This window comes from Triturus cristatus, chromosome 3_1 (assembly GCF_964204655.1).
Source record: "Triturus cristatus chromosome 3_1, aTriCri1.1, whole genome shotgun sequence".
Lineage (NCBI taxonomy): Eukaryota > Metazoa > Chordata > Amphibia > Caudata > Salamandridae > Triturus > Triturus cristatus.
The window spans coordinates 1,066,787,716-1,066,811,037 of NC_140583.1; the positions used below are offsets into that span (position 1 = coordinate 1,066,787,716).

The 23,322-nt window shown below is 42.8% G+C and overlaps 1 protein-coding gene across 1 annotated transcript in view; it reads left to right on the forward strand.

Moving 5' to 3' along the window:
* Nucleotides 1-22,973, forward strand: part of CBL (Cbl proto-oncogene) — a 295,087-nt gene extending 272,114 nt beyond the window's left edge. The window contains exons 14-16 of the mRNA XM_085645920.1: nt 15,823-15,920; nt 16,357-16,548; nt 16,833-22,973. Coding sequence (XP_085502046.1) covers nt 15,823-15,920; nt 16,357-16,548; nt 16,833-17,098 — 556 coding nt within the window. The 3' untranslated portion in view covers nt 17,099-22,973. The remainder of the gene's footprint in view (nt 1-15,822; nt 15,921-16,356; nt 16,549-16,832) is intronic.
* Nucleotides 22,974-23,322: the final 349 nt, after the last annotated feature.

Here is a 23,322-nt window from a genome sequence, read left to right on the forward strand (position 1 = left end):
TCGGCACTCCATCCACATGAATGCGCTGCAGCAGTGTTTATATTGTCCGGGCCATACACTAGAGCTACCTGTAGCAAACAGGCTCACTGCTGTACCCAAGATGGTGGTAAGGATATACTAGACCTTCCTGTAGCAAACGGGCTCTCTGCTATGCCTAAGATGGCAGTAAGGATTCACTGCCAGCATCCAATGAGCTTGAGAAAACAAAGTCACAACAGTCCTCATGGGGTCAAAGCAGAAAGGCTAGGTGGTAAAACTAAAATCAAGCTTAAAAACACGAGTGTAAGGACAGTGCACAGTTTTGAACAGTTCATTAATAAACAATTCTATTTCAGAGCCATAGAATACTTGTGTACACTAACAAAAGCTCCTTAGTATAACTAAAATAGATTTCAGTCGCAATACGAAGTTGGTCAGCTATATTCATCAAACTTAACGTGTGGCCCTGATCCTTTTACTTCTTCGCATGTTCAAAACATTGAAATTACCTTCACTTTGTCCTTTAAACTTCACACTTATGTTAAAGCTTTATTCTTTCATTTGTCAATATGGATACTTAAAGTCCATCAACAACACATGCATAAAATATATGAATCTAAAATAAGTTTAAAATTACATTAAAAAATCATTGAGATTTTTGGGTTACATCCTATCCTGTGCAGTTGCATTAAATGTCTTTTCATGTATAAAATGGCAAATGTTTGCAAGGTTTTTTTTGTGCAATAGCGCGGTTTGTTAGCTGTTTTCAGTATTTTTGTTCTCATACACCATATTGGTTGGGTCAATTTCAAAACTGCGACTACCACGCAGTGTAGTGTCTAATTTGCAATTCCTTGAAGTACCTTGGTAATGCCTTACTCCCAGATTCGAGCATAGAGGTTTAATCCGGCTATATTTTCAACTCCATGTATGCTTGACAAAAGAACAGCACGTCCTCTTCAGTTTCAGCAAGTGTTACAGATAGAGCACCAATCAGATCGAGGTACTTACTAACCACACTCAAATGATGCCTATGGGTGCGAACCTAATCTGAACTCCACATACAGAGTTCTTCATGAGGAGGGATGAAAATAATCAAATAAATCTTCAAAGTTATAACCATTTATCATATTTTAAAAAGTACTAGTTTTGCAGTGTGCATCTTTTCTGTATTAAAATGGTATGCATTATTCTGCTATCTAGTGGTTGGGTGTGGAATTCTCCTTGTACTCCTCTTTTTCTTTTTTCTTTTATTTTCTTTTATTTTTTTGGACGTCATCAAAACCTGCCTCGACCTCAACGGAGGTTCATAGGCATGGGAGGGCGACAGCAAAACGCAGCTCAATGACGTCTGCAAAGACCTTGCCCACGACACCAAAAAGCTACTCTGCATTGACACAAAAGATCGCCAAAGCATCCAAACACTTGACCTTGGCACCACAATTTAAGACATGGACATCGAAATAAAGAGAAGGAACCAAACTTGACTCTAAAAGAAAATTGCTTGAGGTAGAGCAAAAGAGGAAGCATCTTAAGCCTGAACTCGAAGTCCTTATCAAGAAAAAAGGGAATTCAACACTTCCTTTCAGAGATGCAGGATTCCACTAAAAGAACATGCTGAAGCATAGGAACCAGAGCTGGAAAACCCCATCACCCCAGAGCTGCAGGAAGAGATGGAAGAGAAATTCATTATACTGAAAGAAGAACAAGAGGTTCTTTCACAAATGGGAGAGACTGGACATATATGCGGACTCTCCAGATGAACAGGGAAATCTTATCCATCTAAGCCATCGCCACCGAAAGATATCACTGCATACAACGCAGTAATCAAGAGAGTTGCAAGTACTTATTGGGTTCAGCTGGAAGAAGAGCAGTCAGTCATGCTTTCTCCTTGAAACACTACTACCAGAGCAGAAAATAACTCCATTTCTCCCTGTTACCCAGCAAGGTGGACCAGGGCAGAGAGGCATTTAAAGAGCCATTTGCATCTAATGCAATAATACCAAGGGTAGAGAAGTACTGCTTCTCATCCAAGGATCCACCCTACATGAGGGGAAACGTGCTAGTTGATTAGTTGATTCGCTCATCGTGGCAGTGGCACGCAGGAGAGCAAACACCCCCACATCTACAGGACTACCTCCTGAATGAAAGTACGAGATTTGACATGGTAGGGAGAAAAATGGAAAGATCAGTAGTGAGACAAAAGTGGATAGCAAACTCAAATGCCCTGCTAAACAGATATGCTCACCAACAGTGGGACAAAATGGAGACTCTCGTAGATCACCTGTTAGAGAAGTACAAGAAGAGGGCTAGTGCAGTGTTACACGAGAACAAGACACTCTCTAATACATACATGAAATCTGCGCCAGACCCAGCAGGCACTGTAGTAGACAGCTCTGCGCAGCCACCACATTCCGCAGACACGCTTGGCTGAGAATCTCAGGATTTAAACAGGAGAGCCAGCCAGCCATAATCAACATGCCCTTCATGGGGAACAGTCTGTATGGAGAGGCAATAGATGAAGCGCTCCAGCGCATGAAAACAGATAACTAAACCGGCAAAGCCATGGGAGCCCTACAGTATAAGGGAACAATCGACGAGGCATGACCCATAGTAAAAGAATCGAAGGATTCCTGAAGGCATGAGAAAAGATCACCTCCAATAAATAGATACTAAATATTATAAAATATGGCTACTACATTGAGTTAACCTAGTAACCGCCAACACCACCACCAAAAATGAAGAGGATAAAAGTAGACTACAACAGGAAGTGGAAAACCTATTCCGCAAACAAGGTAGAGAGCTGGTACCCCAGAACCAAAGACTCAAAGGATGTACTCAAACAGTTTTCTGGTATCAAAAGCAGACAAGACCTTAACACCAGTACTGGACTTGAGATCCCTAAACAAATTCATGAAGATGCTAAGATTCATAATGGCAGCGCCAGAGGAAGTCATCCTTCTAAAGGGAAGGGAGACTACATGACAACCATAGACTTCAAGGATGCCTACCTACACATACCAGTAAACGACACAGACTTGTAAACAAATGACACATGCAATTCCTCAGGTTCCTATTTGGCAGGAGACACTACAAATTCAAGGTACTACCATTCAGGATCAAATTACCCACACAAGTGTTCACAAAACGTTTAGCTGTGGTCACAGCACACCTCAGACAAAAGGGAATACACATCTACCGATACTTAAACGACTGGCTAGGGAAAGCAAAGACCAGCAGCCAGTGCAGGAACCATATCAACAAGGTCATACAGATCCTACATTAACTAATGTTGTCCATCAATTACGAAAAATTGCCACAGAACCCAGACACTGAGAAGACGTTGCTGGGCTCGATCTTGGACTCTCAGACTGCAAAGGCAAGACCTGTGGACAAGTGTCAGTGATCATAGAGCAGTCTCTCCTTTACCAGCAGGGCCAATGTCTGACAGTGGGGAAAAAAGATCGGCATGATGGCCTCCTGTATTCCCTTAGTGTCGCACACAAGACTAGACATGAGACCAATACAGGAATGAGTTCAACAACAATGGTCACAGTCAGCTGATTGTTGGGACGATGTAATGGTAGTTACGGACAAGATTCAGAGAGAAATACAGTGGTGGAACCGCTAAAATCGGACAATAGGGAAACCATGCAAACCACCAAGTCCCTCAGGGACCATCACAACTGACTCATACTACATAGGATGGGGAGCTCACATGGACAAGCTAAACAGAGACATCTGGAATTCCGGAGCACTGCAACACATAAATGTGCTGGAACTGTAGATACTATTCCTGCACTGAGGGACTTCCAGAAACATGTAAGAGGAAGGACAGTCTGATCCAAACAGGCAACACAACAACAATGTTCTACCTGAACAAGAAAGAGGGAACAAGGTCCTACCCACTGTCCGCCTTGACCCAGGAGATTTGGAGATGGGCAATAAAGAATGGGGTATCACTAATAGCAATACACCTACCGGGAAAATACAATTCAGAAGCCAACAGGCTAAGCAGAAAAGGAAGCTAAAACGAGAAATGCTGTTGCAGATCTAAGGGGTACACCACAAGTTATTTGCAACGCACAAGAACACGAAATGCCAAAGCTTCGCATCCAGGTTTTACCACCCAAAGTCACTGGGGAATGCCCTGTCTATAAAATGGTCCGAGATTTGCATACAATGTTCGACTAATCCCAATGATACCGAAGGTGATACAAAAGTGCTAGCAGGAACAGGTCAACCTAATCCTGATGGCCCCACAATGGGCTCAATAGACATGGTTTTTAGTCCTTGTGGAGATATCAAAGGACAGTATATAACACTCCCAGCACACCAAGTTGTGCTAACGATACTGTCGAAGGGGGTTAGGTGGTCACCTAGCAGCCATTGTAGCATACGCAAGAGACATACTAGTTTCTTCATCTCATCAGTTGTAAAACACTTCATGGAGGGAGCAAAGAAGGTGGCATCCCCGAAAAAGCGTGCCCATGCCTACATGAAATCTGAATTTATAACTCGCGCAACTAATGACATCACCCTTTAAGCCATTGCAGAATGCACAACTCGAATTCCTAACTCTCAAAATCGCATTCCTCATTGCTATTGCCTCACTAAGGAGAGTATATTAAATACAAGCGCTCACCATCCAGGAGCCATATCTACTGATACATACATACATGCATGCATGCATACATACATACCTACCTGTATTGAGGACAACCCCAAGGTTTCATACCTAAGGTGGTGTCGAAGTCCCACTTTAACCAAGCTAACCACTGTGCATTTTTTGCAGCAGCCTAAAACGCGGGCAGGGAGCACTGCACACACTAGACATGCTAACAGCAATTATGTGCTACCTGGAAAGAACAAAACCCATCAGGAAAGGAGAACAGTTCTTTGTCTCTTTTCTCACACGCAAGAAGGGGATTCTCAGTTATCAAAGAAACTATTGTAAGATGGTTGGTGGAACCAATACAGTACTGTCACAAAGCAGGGGGAGAAGCACTTACAGAAAAATTATAGGCACGTTCAGCAAGGAAAAGGGGAACAACCCTCGCCTTCCTAGGCAGTGTAGCACTAAAAAAGTTTGTGCAGCTGCTACATGGTCATCTATACATACCTTCACAAAACATTACCATGTGGACTTTCAGATCAACAGAAAGTCAGAAGTGTGGGATAAAGAGTGCTGAAACATATGTTTGTATTCACACTCCAAAACACCCAGCCTACCCACAGGAGAAAATACCGCTTAGAAATCAATGCACAACATGTAGATCCAGAAAAGCTTCACGCTGCAAAATAAAATGGTTACCTACTGGTAGGAGTAGTTTTGCAGCTTGAAGAGTTTTCTGGATTCACCGACTACTCACCCACCCATGTTCACTAGAAGAGGTGTATTTATGAACCCTAACAAACCTAAAGAAAAAAGAACCTAAAGAAAAAAGAACCTGAAGTTTGCGACTGCATCAAGAGATTTCTAGGGTACACATCTGAAGTCACATAAGGAGGGGTTTAAACCCAAATGTTCAACGCCGATGGAAAAAAGGAAACAATAGGGAAACTATTTCGGACCAAACCTCTAGATGGCAGAATAATGCACAGCATGTGAATCCTGAAAATTCTTCAAGCTGCAAAGCTTCTACCAGTAAGTAATCATTTTGTTAGTCTCCCCATTGCGTTAGAGGTAATTTGTTAATCTTGGAAACCTTGGAATCTCTTTTTCGCAATAAGTACCTCTGTTAAAATAGACTGTGTTTGACCAATAGCCCCCTAGCCCCTGGTCTGTAAAAGACTTGACATGCCTCAGCCAGGGGATTTGGATCAGTTTTGGTCTACCAATGACCACACATAACCACCTTCTGTGATGTTTATATTCTTCTGTTGTCCAGATTCTTATCCTATACAGGATGGGCCTCAATCTGTCATATTCGGTTTTAGGATTTACAGATAAATCAAGTCGCAGTGGCAGGAGCTCCAAGGCATCCTCAGCAATGATCTTATATCATTTTCAGCTCTCCCACGATTTCCAACTCCACAGTGACCTTATAATTCCAAGCCATGCAGGGCGATGTTGAGAGCCTTCGCTCTATAGAAATTTAGGGCGCGAGAGACAGGATGGTTTGATGCTTGTCTAGCAAACTTAATTATAGGCGCAGACCTATGATTTAACAAGAACTTTCTCTTTGCACTTTGTTCGCATCACAGGTGTGAGTTAGACAATCTGATACCCAAGTAGACAAATTCCTTTGCTTTTTCATGGGTATTATCACTCAAATGTATCCTACATCTCAACTTCTTCTGGGGTTAATACCATAAGTTTGTTTTTTTAACCATTTATCTGCAGCCCATGGTTATTGCAAAATAAAGTCAAACTTTCTCAAGCTAACTCTGGAGCCTTTTCTGTGTTTCAGAAATGAATAAAGTGCCATCTGAAAAAACAGCTGGTACCTTCTGGCATGCTAATGGTGGCAAATTATTCATGCTGTTGACTAAGAAATCCACATGGCCATTGATGAAGAGAAGACGGGATTAGAGCTAGAACTCATCCCTGGCAAGACTTTTTTAAATATCTATGGTTTCTGAAAACTCGCCATTTTGGACCATATCTTATCTGTGCCGAATTATCAGTATACAGGCGCCTAATAATAGTTCGGAGGTCACAGTGCATTCTCAACTCGTAAAGCTCCTGCCGCAGCTTGTGTCTTGGGACTAATTCAAACGTAGCCCGTAAGTCAACAAAAACAACATATAAGTTGCACCAGCAAATTTTTACAACCTTCCACCTGATCAAAAGGAATCAAAAAGCATTCTCGATAGTTCTTGTCTTTGATCTGAATCCTTTCTGGAATTTGCTCAGAATATTGTTGTCTGCCATCCAAGCAGTATAATCTTACTAAGTACCTGCTTACAGAATATTTTTTGCAGGTTATCGATCAGGCTTATCGGGCAGTTTGTTACTTGGTAGGTTGCTAGATCCCTTCTGCTCCCTTTCATGTAGTTTTATATTGGGGTGCCTGCTAATGTAGCATTAGATAGAGCGTTTATGTATGTCATGTTCTGAGCTAAAGAGATCAGCTGGGTCCTTCCAAGGCCTGGAACCTTCCCTGGTTTCTGGCCCATAAAATGCACTGATGTAGCAGAGAGAGAAGAGATGTTAAAACAGTTAAAGATTGACTCTTGGTGTTCTGGGACATTGTAGGAAGATGGCTTTGTGTAGTGTACTAAAATGAGGTACAATATGTAGAAAGTCCAGACAACCCTTATTGGCTTACAGAGCTTTAGTTCATCCCAAATGCGTGCTTTTGTGGTAGTGTGGGCAAGCAGTTTAGGCTGATCAGTGGGTACTGTTATGTTGAACACAGAGTCAATAAATGACTCACTCAAGAAGAAATCAAGACTAATTTAGAAAAATAATATATAGTTTTATATAATTTTAGACACCAAATCGCAATCAGGTAAGTACTTTAGAATTTTGCAGTGGAAACAGTAGAAAAAGACAGCTGTCAGAATTGAGGCATGAGCCTCGAAGCGGTAATGTTATCCTATTAGAGAAACATACACTACATTGGTACACCTACAGATGACTTACAGGACTGTTCTTCTGGATTTAAGGTAAATAGGGGCCAAGGTTAAAAAAAGCACCAAGAGTTTGTTTGCCTGCCCTGAATTATCCGTGTGTAGAGGTGCTTTCGGCTCTTGAGGGTCTCTGGACCGCAGTCTGTTTACATGAGCCCGAGTTGGGGAGCTCTGGTGCAGAAGTGTTTTGTCCAGTGGGTTTGTGAGTTAGTAGATCTCATGGGTCTCTGTGATCCTGCAGAGGATGGAAAAGAAACAGCAGGGCCACTCTTCGTGTGGAGCTGTCCTCTTGAGTCTTCTCGACGTGCAGGTTAGTTCTGGCAGTGGTGGTGTTCCGACTGAACACAAACAAGCCTTGGTGCTTGCAACTGGCTCTGGTACCTCGACTTGGCTAGGAGACTGATATGACCTCCTGAAGCACACAGACCTTTTGCTGGGCTGCTGCTCCCTCGGTGGGCCCGGGGTTCGACAGAATGGTGTATCGGGCAGCTGCAGTCTATGCCTGCGGGTGCAGGGGAGTTGACTATCCTAGTCCTTTATGTACCCTTGTCCATTTATTATATCTTGTATCTGAACTCCTGTCGGGCAGAGTCTTGGCTTGCTCCCCTCCGTCCCTGGTAACTCCCGGTCCAGGATGGTCGTCAGGCGGCTATATTGCTATTTCATTGTGGCATGGATACCACAGATTCCGTCAGATGAGCCATAGTCTTTTCGGTAGCTCTTCGCTGGCATGCCTTGCTGCGCACCTCTGGCTTCTCTGAGGCTGTTCAGTCCGTCTTTGTTGTCATGCGTTTTGATGGTTAATATTCGTTTGTGTCTCAGGCTGTCGCTGCTTTACGCCATTTTCTAGATAATTGGAGTGGACTGAAATCTGAATCCCCGATTGCTATACCGTCTTCTTATTTCATACTCTGTCTGGCTAGGGATAGTCTCCTTAATTTATTTTCTGTGTGAGCCATTGTAGAGCAGTGCTAGTTGCCTCTTTTTTCCACTCGTCACCTCCAGGCGGCATGCGTTGTGGTGCTCCTGCTCCGGCAGGTATTTTCGCTTCTTGCATTCCTACCCTGTCGATGACCAGTTGTGGTCCCTGGTTATTTTGGGCCGCGTCTTATTTTCTGGCTCTGTTTGGTGTCTACACCGATGACTGCACCGTGTTCTCTTGCTTTCGACCCAATTTCTGCTTGGGGTGTTTTCATGGTATTGTGCGGATGTACTGTTGCCTTGTTCCCTGTCCGACAGGATTTTTCGTGTGTATTCCATTGTAGGAAGCGGTCTCTTTTTGTGAAATACCAATAATTGGTTATATCGCATAAAGAGTCCAGAGGTTCACCCAGAAGTTTACAGGGCTTCTATGAAAACCCAAAGTGCTCAATTTGTGGTATTGTGAGACATCTGTTATACGCACAGTGATTAATAAATGACACACGCCCCAGAAAGGAGATCACACCGATTTTGGAAAAATAAGCTTCTTTCTAGGTTCAAGGACAAGATTTACGTTAAAAGATGAGTGTTTTTCAATAAAAATACTTTTCATTTTAAAAAGTGAACACTTAGTGCAATTTTTCAGTTCAGCATTGTTAACCTATGGGAGGAAAACCAGAATGCAGTTTTGCCAGTAAGTATACGACTTCCAGTCTTGGCTTTCAGGGTACTGAATCAACACCAGGTAAGGTTCAGGTAGGTAACAACTGCACCTCCAGCGTCACAGGAGTGTCTGGGTGCAGGTTTCAGATTTGGAATCTGGTGCCAATGTTATCCAATGGAGAAAGGGGGTAATCGAACAGATGCTCCTTATAGGCAAGTAACACGGTTTATTAACCCAGTCTCCGGGGGTTAAGATAAGCACACGGGGGCACAAGACTGCTCCAAACTTGCACCCTCAGCGGCACAGGGCGCAGAGTGCCAACACAGATTTGGGCACCCAATGAAAATCAAAAGGGAGATTGGTTTTTGAAAAAGGCTGCAGCAGGTCCTGGGTAGGAGGCTGGACGAAGAAAACCCATGGCTGCCCAGCTAAGTAAGGAAGCTTGGGACATTAGGGACACCGTTGGCCAGGCTCCCCAAGGCCCAGGGGTTTCTGGTGCAGGGGTGTCTTTAGAGGTTGGAAAGGGGCTTACCGTAGCATTACGTAGTTGGGGGGGGTGGATCATTGTGCAGAGGATGCGGGTGTCGACTTGAAGTCCGGCAGGGGTCAACCCACAATGGACACTTGCTCAGAATTGCTGGGGAACCTTCGCAGGACCGGTGGGCCACTTGAACTCTAGCCATGACATTGGGTGCATAGGTGGGTCCGATTTCCCTTAATCTAATGAGCATAACAAATATGTTCTTGGGTGACGTCCAGATCCTCACTCACGAGGTTACCTGGCTTTTTGGCCAGGTACGGGTCGTTCTGTACAAACGAGAACTTCTTTTGCTCTGACCTCCACGCTTGTTAGGCTATAGGCACTACCTTTGCATCTGTTACGTCTGTTCTTTACATTGGTTCTTTGGTTGGACCTTCTCTGGCATTGGTCTTCTCATACTGTGTTCTCAGTTTTTTGTCCGCTGCTTCAGCCGGGTCCTTTCTCCTTCTTCTATTCTTCCTTTTAAGATGGGTACTAGCTATCTGATTGGGCCTCTCCTGTGCTGGCTTCCTTCAACTCAACCCAGTTTATAGTCCTCTACTGTAGTCTTTATTGCTCTTTTCTAGTGGGGTTGTTTCTACCCTGCTGTTTACTTTTCACTAGTCTCTCGACTGCCTGATTGTAACCGTTCAGTCGTAGTGTTTTCTATCTGCTCACCTAGTTTTCTGGGGTGTGTGATTTCCACCCCCTACTTCTCCCTTTCATACTGGGCCATGTGGCTGGTTGCCAGCTTGCCGTTGTACCATCTTCGGCCCAGGACCGATGTGGCTGTTTATATGTACCCTTCTTAGACACATTTTATTATACAGTTAAAATTTCTCTGTGTGGATATATAGCCGGTCTCTCTCTTATACAGACCAAATAGCCTAGTCTTGGATCTTTCTTGGAATCGGTTTACAGACCCTCCTCCATGATGATACTGCTTGGGTATCTCATTCTAAGGTAAGGAATCTGCAGCTAGACGTTTCTATCAGATGAATAAGTTACTTGGTTTCGTTAACGCCTTATTTGGTATAGACCATTCCTTACCGACCCACACATCCTCCCCACTCCATAAACTGATTCTCTTTTTCTTCAAAATCCCTTCTGTGCACTCTTGTGCCTTTCATTGATACACGAGGGGCTCCAACAAGAGGATCACCTTTAAGCTCCTCACCCACGCTCACAAAGCACTCCATGACGCCGGACCAGCATACCTCAACAAGCGACTCATCGTCTACACCCCCAACTGCCAGCTCCGCCAACCTCGCCACCGTTCCACGCATCCACTGAACAACCACCGGTGGCAGATCCTTCTCCCGCCTCGCCGCCAAGACATGGAACACCCTACCCATCCACTACGACAGACCCAGGACCTGCTGACCTTCAGGAGACTCCTCAAGACCTGGCTGTTTAATCAGTAGCTGCTCCCCTCTCCCATACACCCTACCCTCCCACCCCCCCCCGGGTGAGTAACGCGCTTTACAAATGTTTGATTGATATAAATAAAATAATAATTGATCTATAAACTGTTTTCAAATAGATTAGTTTTGGGCAACTTTTCATAGCAGTTTCTATACGTGGCTCCTCTTTTTAGTGTGGAAATTAGTCATGGAAGAAACTGACGTCCGCACGCCCGGGAGGGCATATATGGACTCTGTTAACATCACATCTTGTGGATGACATTGTTTCGGAGTCGCTTGACGCCATCTACCGAAGTGTCCGGATCCAGTCTGGCTCTTGGGGATAATTCTAAAATAAGGAATCTGTGGCTAGATCTGGTCTCTACCAGACCAGGCATTACAGAAAGTAATTAATGTATTCTTCTAGTCCTGATGCCAAATGGGCCTCAGGGCAGTGAGTGGCATCTGCCAGGTCTGGGGTAGCTGAGGTTGCATATCAAAGGAGGCAGGGGCTTTGAAGGCCCTGGCCTTGATAGGCTAAATCTCTAACCATTCTGCTGTAGGAGATTTGAACATCTTCCTCTGGAGCAGGCATTCATTGTTTCTGGCCTCAGAGCGCAGGCTATCACCTGCAGGGGGTCAAACGTTTCTGTGGTGGCAGGCTGGACGATACCAGTCAACAAGTATACTAGATAGTGCTAGGTTTTTCAGGGGACAACTCTAAGGTGCCCTCTGGGTGCATGTCATTATAAATCTAGTACTGACACCAGTGCAGATTTATTAAGACAAGGTGTTTCTTACTGAACACCATGGGTTTTAGTATGCCATCATGTAACTGGGGAACTCGTAATGACCAGGCCCCAGTACACATACTTTAGAAGGCTTCCTTGTTCACTTGTACCATCTAGTAATTGAGCTAGACAGCATAGGGGCATAGCTGCTCCTACAGATAAGTGCCCACATGTAATTTAATGCACCCCGCCTTAGAGCTACAAGGCCTGCTGTAGGGGTGACATACATATATTACATGCAGTGACTTTAGCATGACACACAATGTTATGTTTTTCGCTCATGGTTTGCACCATGACACACAGTCGGCAATGGCAGGCTGCTTGCGGTTTGCATGGGGGCCCTTACTGTGGCATAATAAATACTGCAGCCCTTAGGGGACTTTCTTTAGTGCCCATGCCCTAGGTACCAGAGATACCACTTTGTAGGGACTTACAGAGCTGCAAAAGTGGGTGCAAATTGTTACAATTCAACCATTTAACCTTGTTTTTAGGGAAGGAGTACTGGGGCTTGGTTAGCTGTGACCCAGTGCACATCAATCGAAAAACAGTACCAGTAGCAAAAGTTGGGGGAGACCAAGACAAAAAGGGCCACTTTCCTACAGAAGGAATTTACAGTAGTAGCGCTTGGTGTATCGTCTGGGTCCACACAATAGAGGGCGCTCACTCAAATATATCTCAGGTCTCGTGTGCTGTTTTCGACCCCCATGGGTTACTAAATGCCAAAAGGACCGCGTCATTGCATGTGGCTTCATCTAAGAGCTTCTCCCAGTTTGTATTTCACCGTTCATTGTAGCGGTTAGCAGGGCTTTTCTAAGGGAGACTCTCATTGCCTTTATTTTGCCTCTATCACCTGACTTGATTACATTTGAGATTGGTCTAACTAGATCAACAATTTGGGTTGAACCCCCCCTCCCCCCCAATGTTCTAAATAAACATTTTCCTAAGATCATTAAACAGCTTACCATTTATTTCCAGCGATCTAGTAGGGCAATTCAGATTTATTTTAAAACGATCTAGCGCTGTGAGTGTGGCGTCATATATTCGGTTTAGTTCTACCTCTGTTTCCAATAGTACCTCTTTTTATGTTTTTCTTCTTTCGTGGCTTGGTACCACCATCATATCGACCCTCTGGTTCCCCAGCCCAACACAAATGAAAATATAATCTATGTTACTCCTACAAGAGCCCCTTCTACAGGTTGGACTGGGATTACGGTCTGAAGCAGCGCATCCATTGCATGCATGTAGGCTGTGCACCAAAGTAATATCAACAAATTGTAATCCGCCTTTGTTAGATGTTTATGGGGCTGGCATCTAGTTCTGGAATACTCTAGTATGCATCCTTGTCTCTTGCTAGGTTCCTTGCAGGCTCAGATGGTTCAAAATGAGCATTAAAATCACCCCAACAAGAACACCACAATCATTGCTATGCGATTTTGATAAGCTAGACAGTAAAATAAAGTAGCAAAATCTGCTCCCTTGTTCGTAGTCCTATTATACATGTTGACTAAAAGAATGGCTTTTGTGTTATATTTTAATATCTTTACAGCAAGTATATACTGGGAGGTACTATGGATTTCTTTTTACAGTACATTGGAGTAGAGTTGCTATCCTTGTATATAGCCTTCAGAAGGTCGACCAGCAGAGTTTTTGGCCACAGCTTGAAAACTTGTATATCCTAGCCTAAATAGCTAGTAGGCCAGATATGTTCTGGCCTAGTTGAAGTTAGGAAAGAATGAGAGTTGGAAGTTGTACTCAAATTGCTTATCTTAACACAAGTTAATCTTTCCAAATTTTGGTCTATATCCATACTGAGGGTGTCTTTTAGAGACAATGTGAGTATTAATGATTTCAAAATTCCTGTCTGTTTTGAGTCAGCGTGTCCTGTAATATGTCTGATCTGAACAGCTTGCAGCTTTACGTAATACTCTCACTGTATCTGTAGGATTATTGCCTTGGGCTTTTATGGGATTTGGATGTAATGGGGGTTGGCTGATTTAAACTGGATTTCCGTGCCCCAGGGGGTTTGGATTTGAGGCCTATTGTTGAACCCCAAGCAAGAGTGATATCAATTAAAGTAATTTTGATGTAATCCCATTCACCATTTGAATATGCATAACACTACTCATCTATATCACAGTGAAGTGGGATTTGGATATTGGGGGGGGGGGGGGGGGGGAGGGGGGTGGTTTAACTAATTTAAACTGGATTTCCTAGCCTCGTGGGGGTTTGGATCCGAGGCCTGTTAAAACCTTCTGCAGTACATTGCAACTATTTTTGTTTTGAGGAGTCAGGCTAAGCGGTGGATCTATAGGGCTCCTTCTCTTTTCAGGTTTTGGACAGCTTTTTTTGATTTTCCATTTGACTTTTCCACTGAGCGGCCATCACCCAACATGAATTCTGCTTCCTCTTTTAGATCCCAATATCTGCAGTATGCTTGGCTGCCCTTTTCATAATTTGCATGTCCTGGGGGCTTAGTGCAGATTTAATCTTTCTCATACTGTCTAGGCCAAATAGCTTGTAGAGAGTTGCGACAATACCTGCCCAAGAGTGGACAAGCAGTAATTGAAAGTCTTGTGTTTAAAACACCGATTTAACACCAGTTCTGGCACATACAGAAGAAGCAATAGACTTGTAAATAGCATCCAAAGTACCTTATCAGGGAAGCGGCAGCCAAATGGATAGTTAATGGTTCTGATGGAAAAGCCAAGGGGGTGACGGGCCCGCGCTGTGAGAGATCCTCTTGCGCTATGTAGCTCTTGTTGCAGTGTGATAATGGCTTGTGGGGTTTGGAGTTGAACAGTTGAAGCATCCCATGCACCACTGAGTTAGCCATTTGGGAGACTAGGGCTGTAATCTCTATTATGAGAGGTTCTCCAGTTCAAAAAGTCGCGTTACCATGTCGTGGAAAGCTCAGGTAATCTTTCCTGCAGGCCTATCTCATCATCACATGATGTCTGCCACAGCCAGCGCAAGCCTCATGGATTTATCTGCTTTTTCAGGCCTTTGTATCTGGCTAATAATAGGGCCCTGGGAGGGGCAGTGACAGGGAATTCTACATCTCACCTCATGCCTTGCTTTCCTGGCACTCTGGTATCGTGCTGTTGGACCCGCATATTCCCTGATTGCTCCACAAACTCCCTGCCAACGGTATTGCGTGAATGTGCGCCGATTTCTTATTATGTTGATCATTTCCTTAATCATATTTTTAATTACATTAAATTTCATTAATAAAAATCCTAAATCGTATTACATTCATTTTTATATAAGTTCCCTCATTCTTATACAAATCATATCCTTAAGTTAAATTATTTTAAATTCAAGCTCTCAACCTATTTTTTCTTCTGTTTGAATAAATAAGAATTGAACTCTATATTGCAATCCAATCTCAGACCCAAGAATTAGTTAAATTTTAATATTAAACTAAATTAAATAGGAATAATTGTTGTATTCTGGCCCTAAAAATAATGCCAACCATTTGTTTTGTTAAGGACTTTGTTTCAAACTGATTGTATTCCATTATTTTGATACAGAAACAAACTAAAACTGCAATGGTTATCGATGTATTTCATATCCAATATGTTTAATCTAACACTTACCCTTCTTTTACTTCAAATAAATAATTTGACATTAAAGTTTAGTGCTAGCCCTATTTTAAATAAAACTACATTTATATAATTCATCTTCTAATATCCTGACACCCAATTATACTTGACTTAAAAGTGGACCCCATGCATTGAGCAAAGTGGTGCTGCAACTTGATTAATGCAGATAATGGTGGTGTTGGAAGTAAATGCCAGGCCAAGTAAAGGTTTGACACTATGGTGTCATGCTGCAGGAGTCTTTGCTGTCAGCAACAGCGCCAATTTACAGCTGGCTATTCACTATAGTATTGGCTATCTTTACTTTGCATGATTGGTGATTTCTCTCCAATACAGTATCTTATTTCAACCATTCTTTGATTTACAGACCGTTCGAGTGTGACCCGCTGATTGAGCAGATACGATATGAGCATATGGGCACAATCCAGGCGCAAGCAACGGCTTCCGAACCTGCTGCCATGTCTGGTATGTGCTGAGGGGTTCCATTTAAGACTAGAGACCCAACCTGGAAATGCAACCTCAACAAAGTGCCTCCCTTAGACACACCCTGGAGTACAGTTGGGGTGTGATCAGAATAGATTTTTGATTTAATTACGCAATATTTTAAATATCAGTCACCTTGGCACTGGTTGCTATGGTAAACCCAGTGTCTTTAGTAGTTAATGTTGCATATGGTGGTGTAAGACTGAATGCAAGGACGTTTTCAACCCAAGAGAGACTAGTCTAATAAGTTAATGAATGCCATTTAAATTAAACATTTTCCATTGAGTCTGATGAAGTGTAAGTTATACAAAGGGTTGATGTCCCTGTGCCCATTTAATATATTTCTGCATGTATTTTTGCCTGCTTGTCTGCCAGTGTATATGTGAATGTACTGTTAACTAAGTCTAACTCTATTCAGGTGATGAGGACTTGCCAGTAGGGCTCCTCAGCAATGGGCCTGAAGAGCCAGAGGAGGAGGAGGACTTCTATGATGTTCCCAGGCCACACTTGTCAGCTGCACTCAATCGCCCCCCGCTCGCCGATGTTGCTGGTGTCTTGCCTGCCTTCAATCGGATGTCTCTGGACAGTGATCAGTTGGCGTCAGCAACAGGTGCGACACCATCACAACAGTAACTGTCAGTTCAATATGTGTGTTCCTACATTCAACTTCGCACTGTGATGAGAACTCGTTCAGTCTCATATGGCCACACTACCTTTTTACTGACTTATCATTCTTGATATCTACTGTAGCTATGCTTACCTTTGCTTCTGATTTGTCATTCTGTATGGTCATTCTTGCCAATGTCCAGCACTTCTTTTGTTAACTAATGCCTGTAAATAGATTTGTATATCACTTTGGTTCATGGAAATTAACCTGCATTTTTGTTGTTGTAGGTTTTGTTGATCCGTCCCAGGTTCCAGAGAGACCGCCAAAACCTTTACCACGACGGATGAACTCTGAGCGTCGCGCTGGAAGCTCTCCACAGGCCACAGCCAGCTCATCCACTCCACCACAGCTGTCTGGCGAGATAGAGTCTCTCTTGAGCCAGGGCTACTCATATCAGGACATCCAGAAAGCACTGCTTATAGCACACAACAACATTGATATGGCAAAGAATATTCTTCGTGAGTTTGTTTTCCGTGCTCATGTGGCTACATAGCATTCTCCCCCTGTATGTGAACTCTCTGGGACCAATGGAGCCACAAGCTCTACAGCTTCAGTGTCTATGTGCCTAGAAAGCTGCGAAGCCCTGTGCGTAGGGACTTGATGCTCCAGCCCTGCCACATGGACTACAGTGAAGCAGTGCCTGTGTTCGCAGACCTGGCTGTCGGAAGAAATGGACGAGGCTACCTCTGGGAGAAGTCATTTCTGACATGGCTGTTTTTTCCCAGTTTCATTTCCATGCAGATTTGCCTGTGGTGGTGGTGCACATCACCACATGGCTTACCCCCGAGGTGATGCATTCAGGTTCCATTCTCCCTGTGTAGGATGGGAGGGTGGAGAAGGAGCTGTGAATTTAAAGAAGACTTGAGAATTCCTTGTCCGTGCTGGAGAGCGGGAAGGAATTTTCTCAGATGCAAAAGTGCTGTTTCTTAATTTTTCAAGGGAATGCTCAACTGGTATTTGTCACTCATTGCACATGATATAGGGTCAGATCACTCCTCTCGCTTTTAGCGGGCTATGACAGAAAATAGTGGATGCTTTGTAAGGCTCTCAAAGCTTATGCAGCTGCCCATTCCATTCGGTGTGTGTGGTGTTAGTAAACAACTTTCTGCTTAATCAGCTGAATGCTTTGTGTGGGGTGGACCTATGTACGCGGAAAGCAATGGTTAATGATTTTTTGTTTAAGTGGGCATGGCCGCTTGGAAGACAAATGGCTTGACCTGAGGTTTTGTAGGGAAGCTCTGGCCGTGTGCTTAGACTGTGGGTCCCGGTGGAGTTTGCGTTGACCATTGCTGGGAATGTAAGAGTAGGTTGATTCTGTATGGTGGGATGGTTATTCTTGCCGTGGCAGTCAAGGCCACCAGCTATTTTTCTCTGGCATTAATGGAACAATCATTGCTTGAGGATATTGGCATGCATGATTGTCACCCCCGACTTGCTGGAGAACTGCCTTTGACCAGTTCATTCTTACTAAGGGTGCCCTTTATTGCTTGTGCTGGTCAATATGCACCCTTTTGATGAACTCTGACCTGCAGTTGTACTGTCATAGCTATGGAGTACAGTTTACCTTTTGTAGAATTGAGATTCTCTGATGAATAACTAGAAACTCTGTGATTTTTACAAAACGTATGCAGAACTCTACTTTCTCTTTGAAAGAAAAAACAAATCTCCGTTTCCAATCTTGCCGACACACAGGGTTCATTCTAGGATGCACAATTTATGCAAGAGTACATTTTGCAATTTACATCACGGATCAAATTGGTGTGTCTGGTCTTTGCATTTGGGTTTGGAAAGTCTGGAAAGTGAACTCTGTGGTTCTAGTGTTAGACATCCATGAATGTCCTTCGGTGAAAGAGTGATTTGGAAACTTAATTTAGATGATCGTGGAGAACCAGCGCTACCCGTCCTCTTCCCAGTTCGTTGATTGTGCCACTGACTGATTAGCTTTAGCTCCATTTTTTCTTCTTTTGTTACCCCAGATATTTTTCAGTTTTATTCGTAATACTCTTTTTCACACATTAGGTCCTATGATAGGATTTTTAATTGCTTGCCGATGGTTACTTTGCTCAGCATCACCTCCTAAGGAGCAGCTGTTGAATTTGTACCAAAGTGACTGTAGAACTTGTTGGTTTAGCAACTTTAGGCTACATGCTCCAGAAGATGCTGTTAAGCTTTGAAAATGAATACGCTGTGCATGACAACCCATACTGGGTTACGTTATCAGCGAGAGCTCTGTTCAGGAATGTATTGAGTAAGTAGGTTGCAGTCTTGGCTTTCCTACATCATTTCTTCTTTTGCGTACCTTAAGGTTGGTGGCCAAGACAAGGACAATAGTATGGAGATTTTCTCACACCATCAAAAGGCCACGTCTGTGGTCACCAGCAATGAAGGATGCATAGATGCTGAGCTGACGTTAGGGATGGTATTCACCTCATACTGGGCACTCGGCCCATGTCTGAGTGCTTCTCCCTTTTTTGAAGGCCAGTTACTTATGTGCAATATGCTAACTTTCCTTAAAAATGCGGTTTGTCCCAGCCTCATGCCCACAGAATGGGCGTTTCACTGCTTTAATGCAAATTTGTTTCCACTTCCATTACCGATCTTGAAAAGAAAAAAATCGAAACCGTTCCACCGTTGTCACTTGTTCCCACTCTTACACTGTTCATCAATCTTCTAATACAAGTGATCTTTGCTATGGAGGAAAATACTTAATTTCTATAAGGCAAGCAGCCCACCTTTCAGCCTCCTGGCATTTTCCTTGTGGCTGTGCAAAGATTTATTGCAGCATTGCTTGAAGTCCTTTATGCCCCACATACTTTGGTGGATTGCTGATGCACCTAAAAATAGCACAGGGAATTTAAACTCTGCTCATATAGGAGCTTTGACACTGCTGTATTTCCTTATGTTTGAACACCTAATCATTTCTTTGGTTTTGTGGCCTCCAACCCACAAATGTATCTTCTCTAGATGCAAAGGCCAGCTTCAATACCATTTGAAGTGTAAAATCCAAACTGTTGGGGCCTGTGCCCTACAAAAAGTATGTATTTCTTTGAATCTGTGCTCATTTGGAAGTGGCTGTTTTCTCGAGCCTAGCTACTGGTTTTTTCTAATCACATCCTTGCCTTATTTTAATCCATTCAGGTGTTCTTTTAGGAATTTGGTGATCAAAAATAATTGGAGAAGAGGTTTGATCTAGATGAACCTGGTGTTTTTCGCAAAAAATCACCGTGTGCTTCAACTGACCATTGCAAAGCTGTACTATGATTAAAGTCTTGTCCAGCAGAGATGTGGAATTATTTTACAATTGTCAACTTGTTACAGGCCGTGCATTCCTAAATTTGTACTACAGTTCTAGATTATCAACAGTTGTTTTCATGTAAGGTCTTATATTGGAGGCTGGTTGTTGTGTGGAACTTTTTCACTTTGAGGTTGATTTTGGACCTCAGAGTTACAGGTCATAGTCTAATCTGTATCCTGTTGAAAACCTCAACCACAACCCTTGAATTAGTTTTCACCTCCCACATAGGGAAACTTCCTTCTGGTTGGCAAGTGGTGGTTCTCTTAAGACCTCAATCTACAGTAATCAGTAGATATAAAGCACAATGCATGTCCAGGGCAGCTTTTTGCTTCCACTGCTGAGGGTGTTAGGAGAAAGGATGCGCAGTAGCTTCTGTTCACCTTTGCTGCAGTGCTAAGCAAACAGCTAGTTTGTTAATATCCCATACTTTTTCACCTATTGGTGTATTAACAAGCTGCTCTTTGCTATGCTATGGTAACTGCAGCGGTCCTTGGGTTTCTGCATTTGTTGAGAAGATGCTATTATGCTCTCTTATTTCATATTTTCCAACGTGACTTTCATTTGAAGTTCTGCGCCTAGTTGAGATTTTGGAGTGTAGCTCTTCCGTAACCCAAAACCATTTGACAGACTGTTCTTCTCAGTTCCATTGTCTCATCATAGGGACTGCCACTGTGATTTGTTTTCGGGCTTTTTATTAGTTTTGTGAATAGGCATTCTGTGCCATCTGATATTTGCTAAAACCAGTTTTTTAAATTTGATATTTTTGCTGGTCTGGTGGTTCTTTTGTATGACAGAAAATCTGCCAGTTTAGCATCCTGTTTAGTCCTGGGGAAATCTTTAATTCCGCTATTGAAATTTATACAATTTCATAATTTCTCATTATGTGAAATTTCGCATTACACAATTGTGTAGTTTGCATAGTATGATTGTTCATGACAGAAATGTCTTGCCGATAGACATGTTCTGCTCGAACTAGTCTCCTGTCTGTATTGTTTAAAACTTTTTTTAAGCAAACTGGACTCTTGCTTGAAAACATTTGAGCGAAATGTAATTTGTGGGTGTTTTGCCCAATGTGTAATTTTGGGAAATGTTAAAGAAATTGTACAAAATTTCTCTAAAAGTACACCATTTTGTACTCCCTTACTGCTCTTCATCAGTAAGCAACTTGTTCCAAGTTTCTCTTTTTTCCCCGGGGTACGACACTTGACTGTCACTGAGTTTCCTAAAGAAACCTAATAGAACTACTGTTCTCAGTTTTTAAACTATTTCCTTCTTCAGGCGGGTAATTTGAAGAATATGGGGCCACTACTGGAATTTCCCAATAGGTATTTGGAGTAGCTGCCCTACAAATCCTAAATAATCCATTCATTACCAGGCGAGACCTAAAAACACAGAGTGTGATCTTACTTTAATAATTCATTTATGTGAAACCCATGATAACATGCCTTTGTCCAAACTTGACCATACTTTCCAGTAAGCAACATGGAGCCCAGTTGTGCACAATGTGTGGTTGATTGTCTTATCCTGGCCATGTTGCACTCTGGAATAAGCTGTTCGTTCCATTCAGGGACATTGTCTGGTTGAGGTTACTCTTTGTTGGCAAATTTCCAATAATGCTGACCTTCTTCTGCCAGACGTTTTCACTTGACTAAAAAGTGGAAGAGTTTGATATCGCTGCTTTGTGCAGCGCTGGATATTCTGGTGGTGTGTGAAAAAGGATACTCTGCAGATTGTAACTGCTTCGCTCAAAACAATGGGCATGATGGCAGCGATCCACTGTGAAACTCTACCATTGTTTAAATGCATGGGCCTCCCCCAACCTTTTAATTTCCAGGCGATCTTATTGCTGCAGTGATATTTTGGCAATATCACAGCTTGCACTGACAGATCTATGTACCTCAGATGACTAGGTTGGTGCAGAGTCAAAGTCCAACTCATTTCATTCCAGATAATTTTTGGACCATTGTGTGACTGATTTTAATAATGGGTGTAGGCTAAATATTATCAGTCTAGCGCTGCAGGTTTTGTGATTGGTCGAATTGGTGTGAGAAATTACTTGGGGATCCAGTAAGAAGGGTTTGCGTACTGGTATAGTTGAGGGGGGGGGGGCGGAGGAATGGACTTATAACTTTTAGTGCCAAATACTGTAAAGTATCCTACTTGTACTGCATGCAAAACACATGAGCCCAACTACTAACAAAATACTACATAGGTAAGGGATTGTAGAGTAATGTGTGCTGGGTCATTGTCCAAAGTTATGGTGGCCATTAAACTCCGAAACCTCTATAGCACACCTCTAAAGACCTACCGGAGACAGCACACCCTTCCTGTTATTTTCAAGATACCTTCTTGCACATCCAGTCAAGACAAAAAAAGGTAATGTGCTCTTCGTCACTCTTAACTTGGTCTAACAACCCAATTGGCAAAATATGCTCGATTTCACTCTGAGGCCTTAATGACTTTAGCTGGCTGAGTGAGGGCCTGACTAACTCTTTCTGTTTCACTCTATTACACCAACCATATGTTAGCAGGCCCTTAAGTGTCTGCCAGCTCAAATGTAATCTGCCGCTAACCTCTTGAGCAATGAAGATCTGTCTGCTGTAGTCTTTGTCTCCTTTCTGGGGCCTTAACGTTTTTTAGCAAGCCCCATGACTGGTCATTGCTCTTCTTCACACCGGGGCCTTAACCTCTTTACTAGGTCCGGTGCGACCCCAGGTCACCACTGCAAGTATTATAAGGACATTAATATAAGACTTTTCTATTAGCTGTATTTAATCCTGTCAACTTGTAAAGAATTAATAAAACAGAAGATAAATATTCTTACAAAAGAGTAGAACAGTTTTAAGTTTTATTGGGGTGTCCCGTTTTTTGGTTTGCTGAAGCATCGTTTATTAATGTCTAGAAATTATACTAATGTTATTTATTAATTTCCCAGTGTACGCTGCCCACTAAAGAGCTGATCATTTTTATTATAATTTTTTGGGATGGGAGTCATCATGTATCTTCTGTCCAGGAAAACAAAAATAAACAAAAAACATTTTATTTTTAAATAAATTTTCTTTGTTGTAGCAAACATGTGATGCATCATTCCTTGTGAGAAAATAATTTTTTGAGTGGGAAGTAATCCTTAAACTAGGGGTGCATATGAATGAATGATCCAGGTACAAAGCATTGGGGGCAGTAGCACTGTTTTGTCCTGGGGTATGCATTAATGTTATGTTCGCACTATGCCTCTCCTGGCTTGAAGGCCATATTTTTACGTATTGAACTGGACGTAGAAAAAGGTGAGCTCTCGATTTTTCACTGTTTGCCAAGAGAAATCTCTGCCATCCCTTTAATTCAGAAATGACAGTCACCCTGTACCACTGGCAGAGTTTTCTGCATTCACCATTAACTGTTGCTTTCATCCGCAGTTCTCCAAC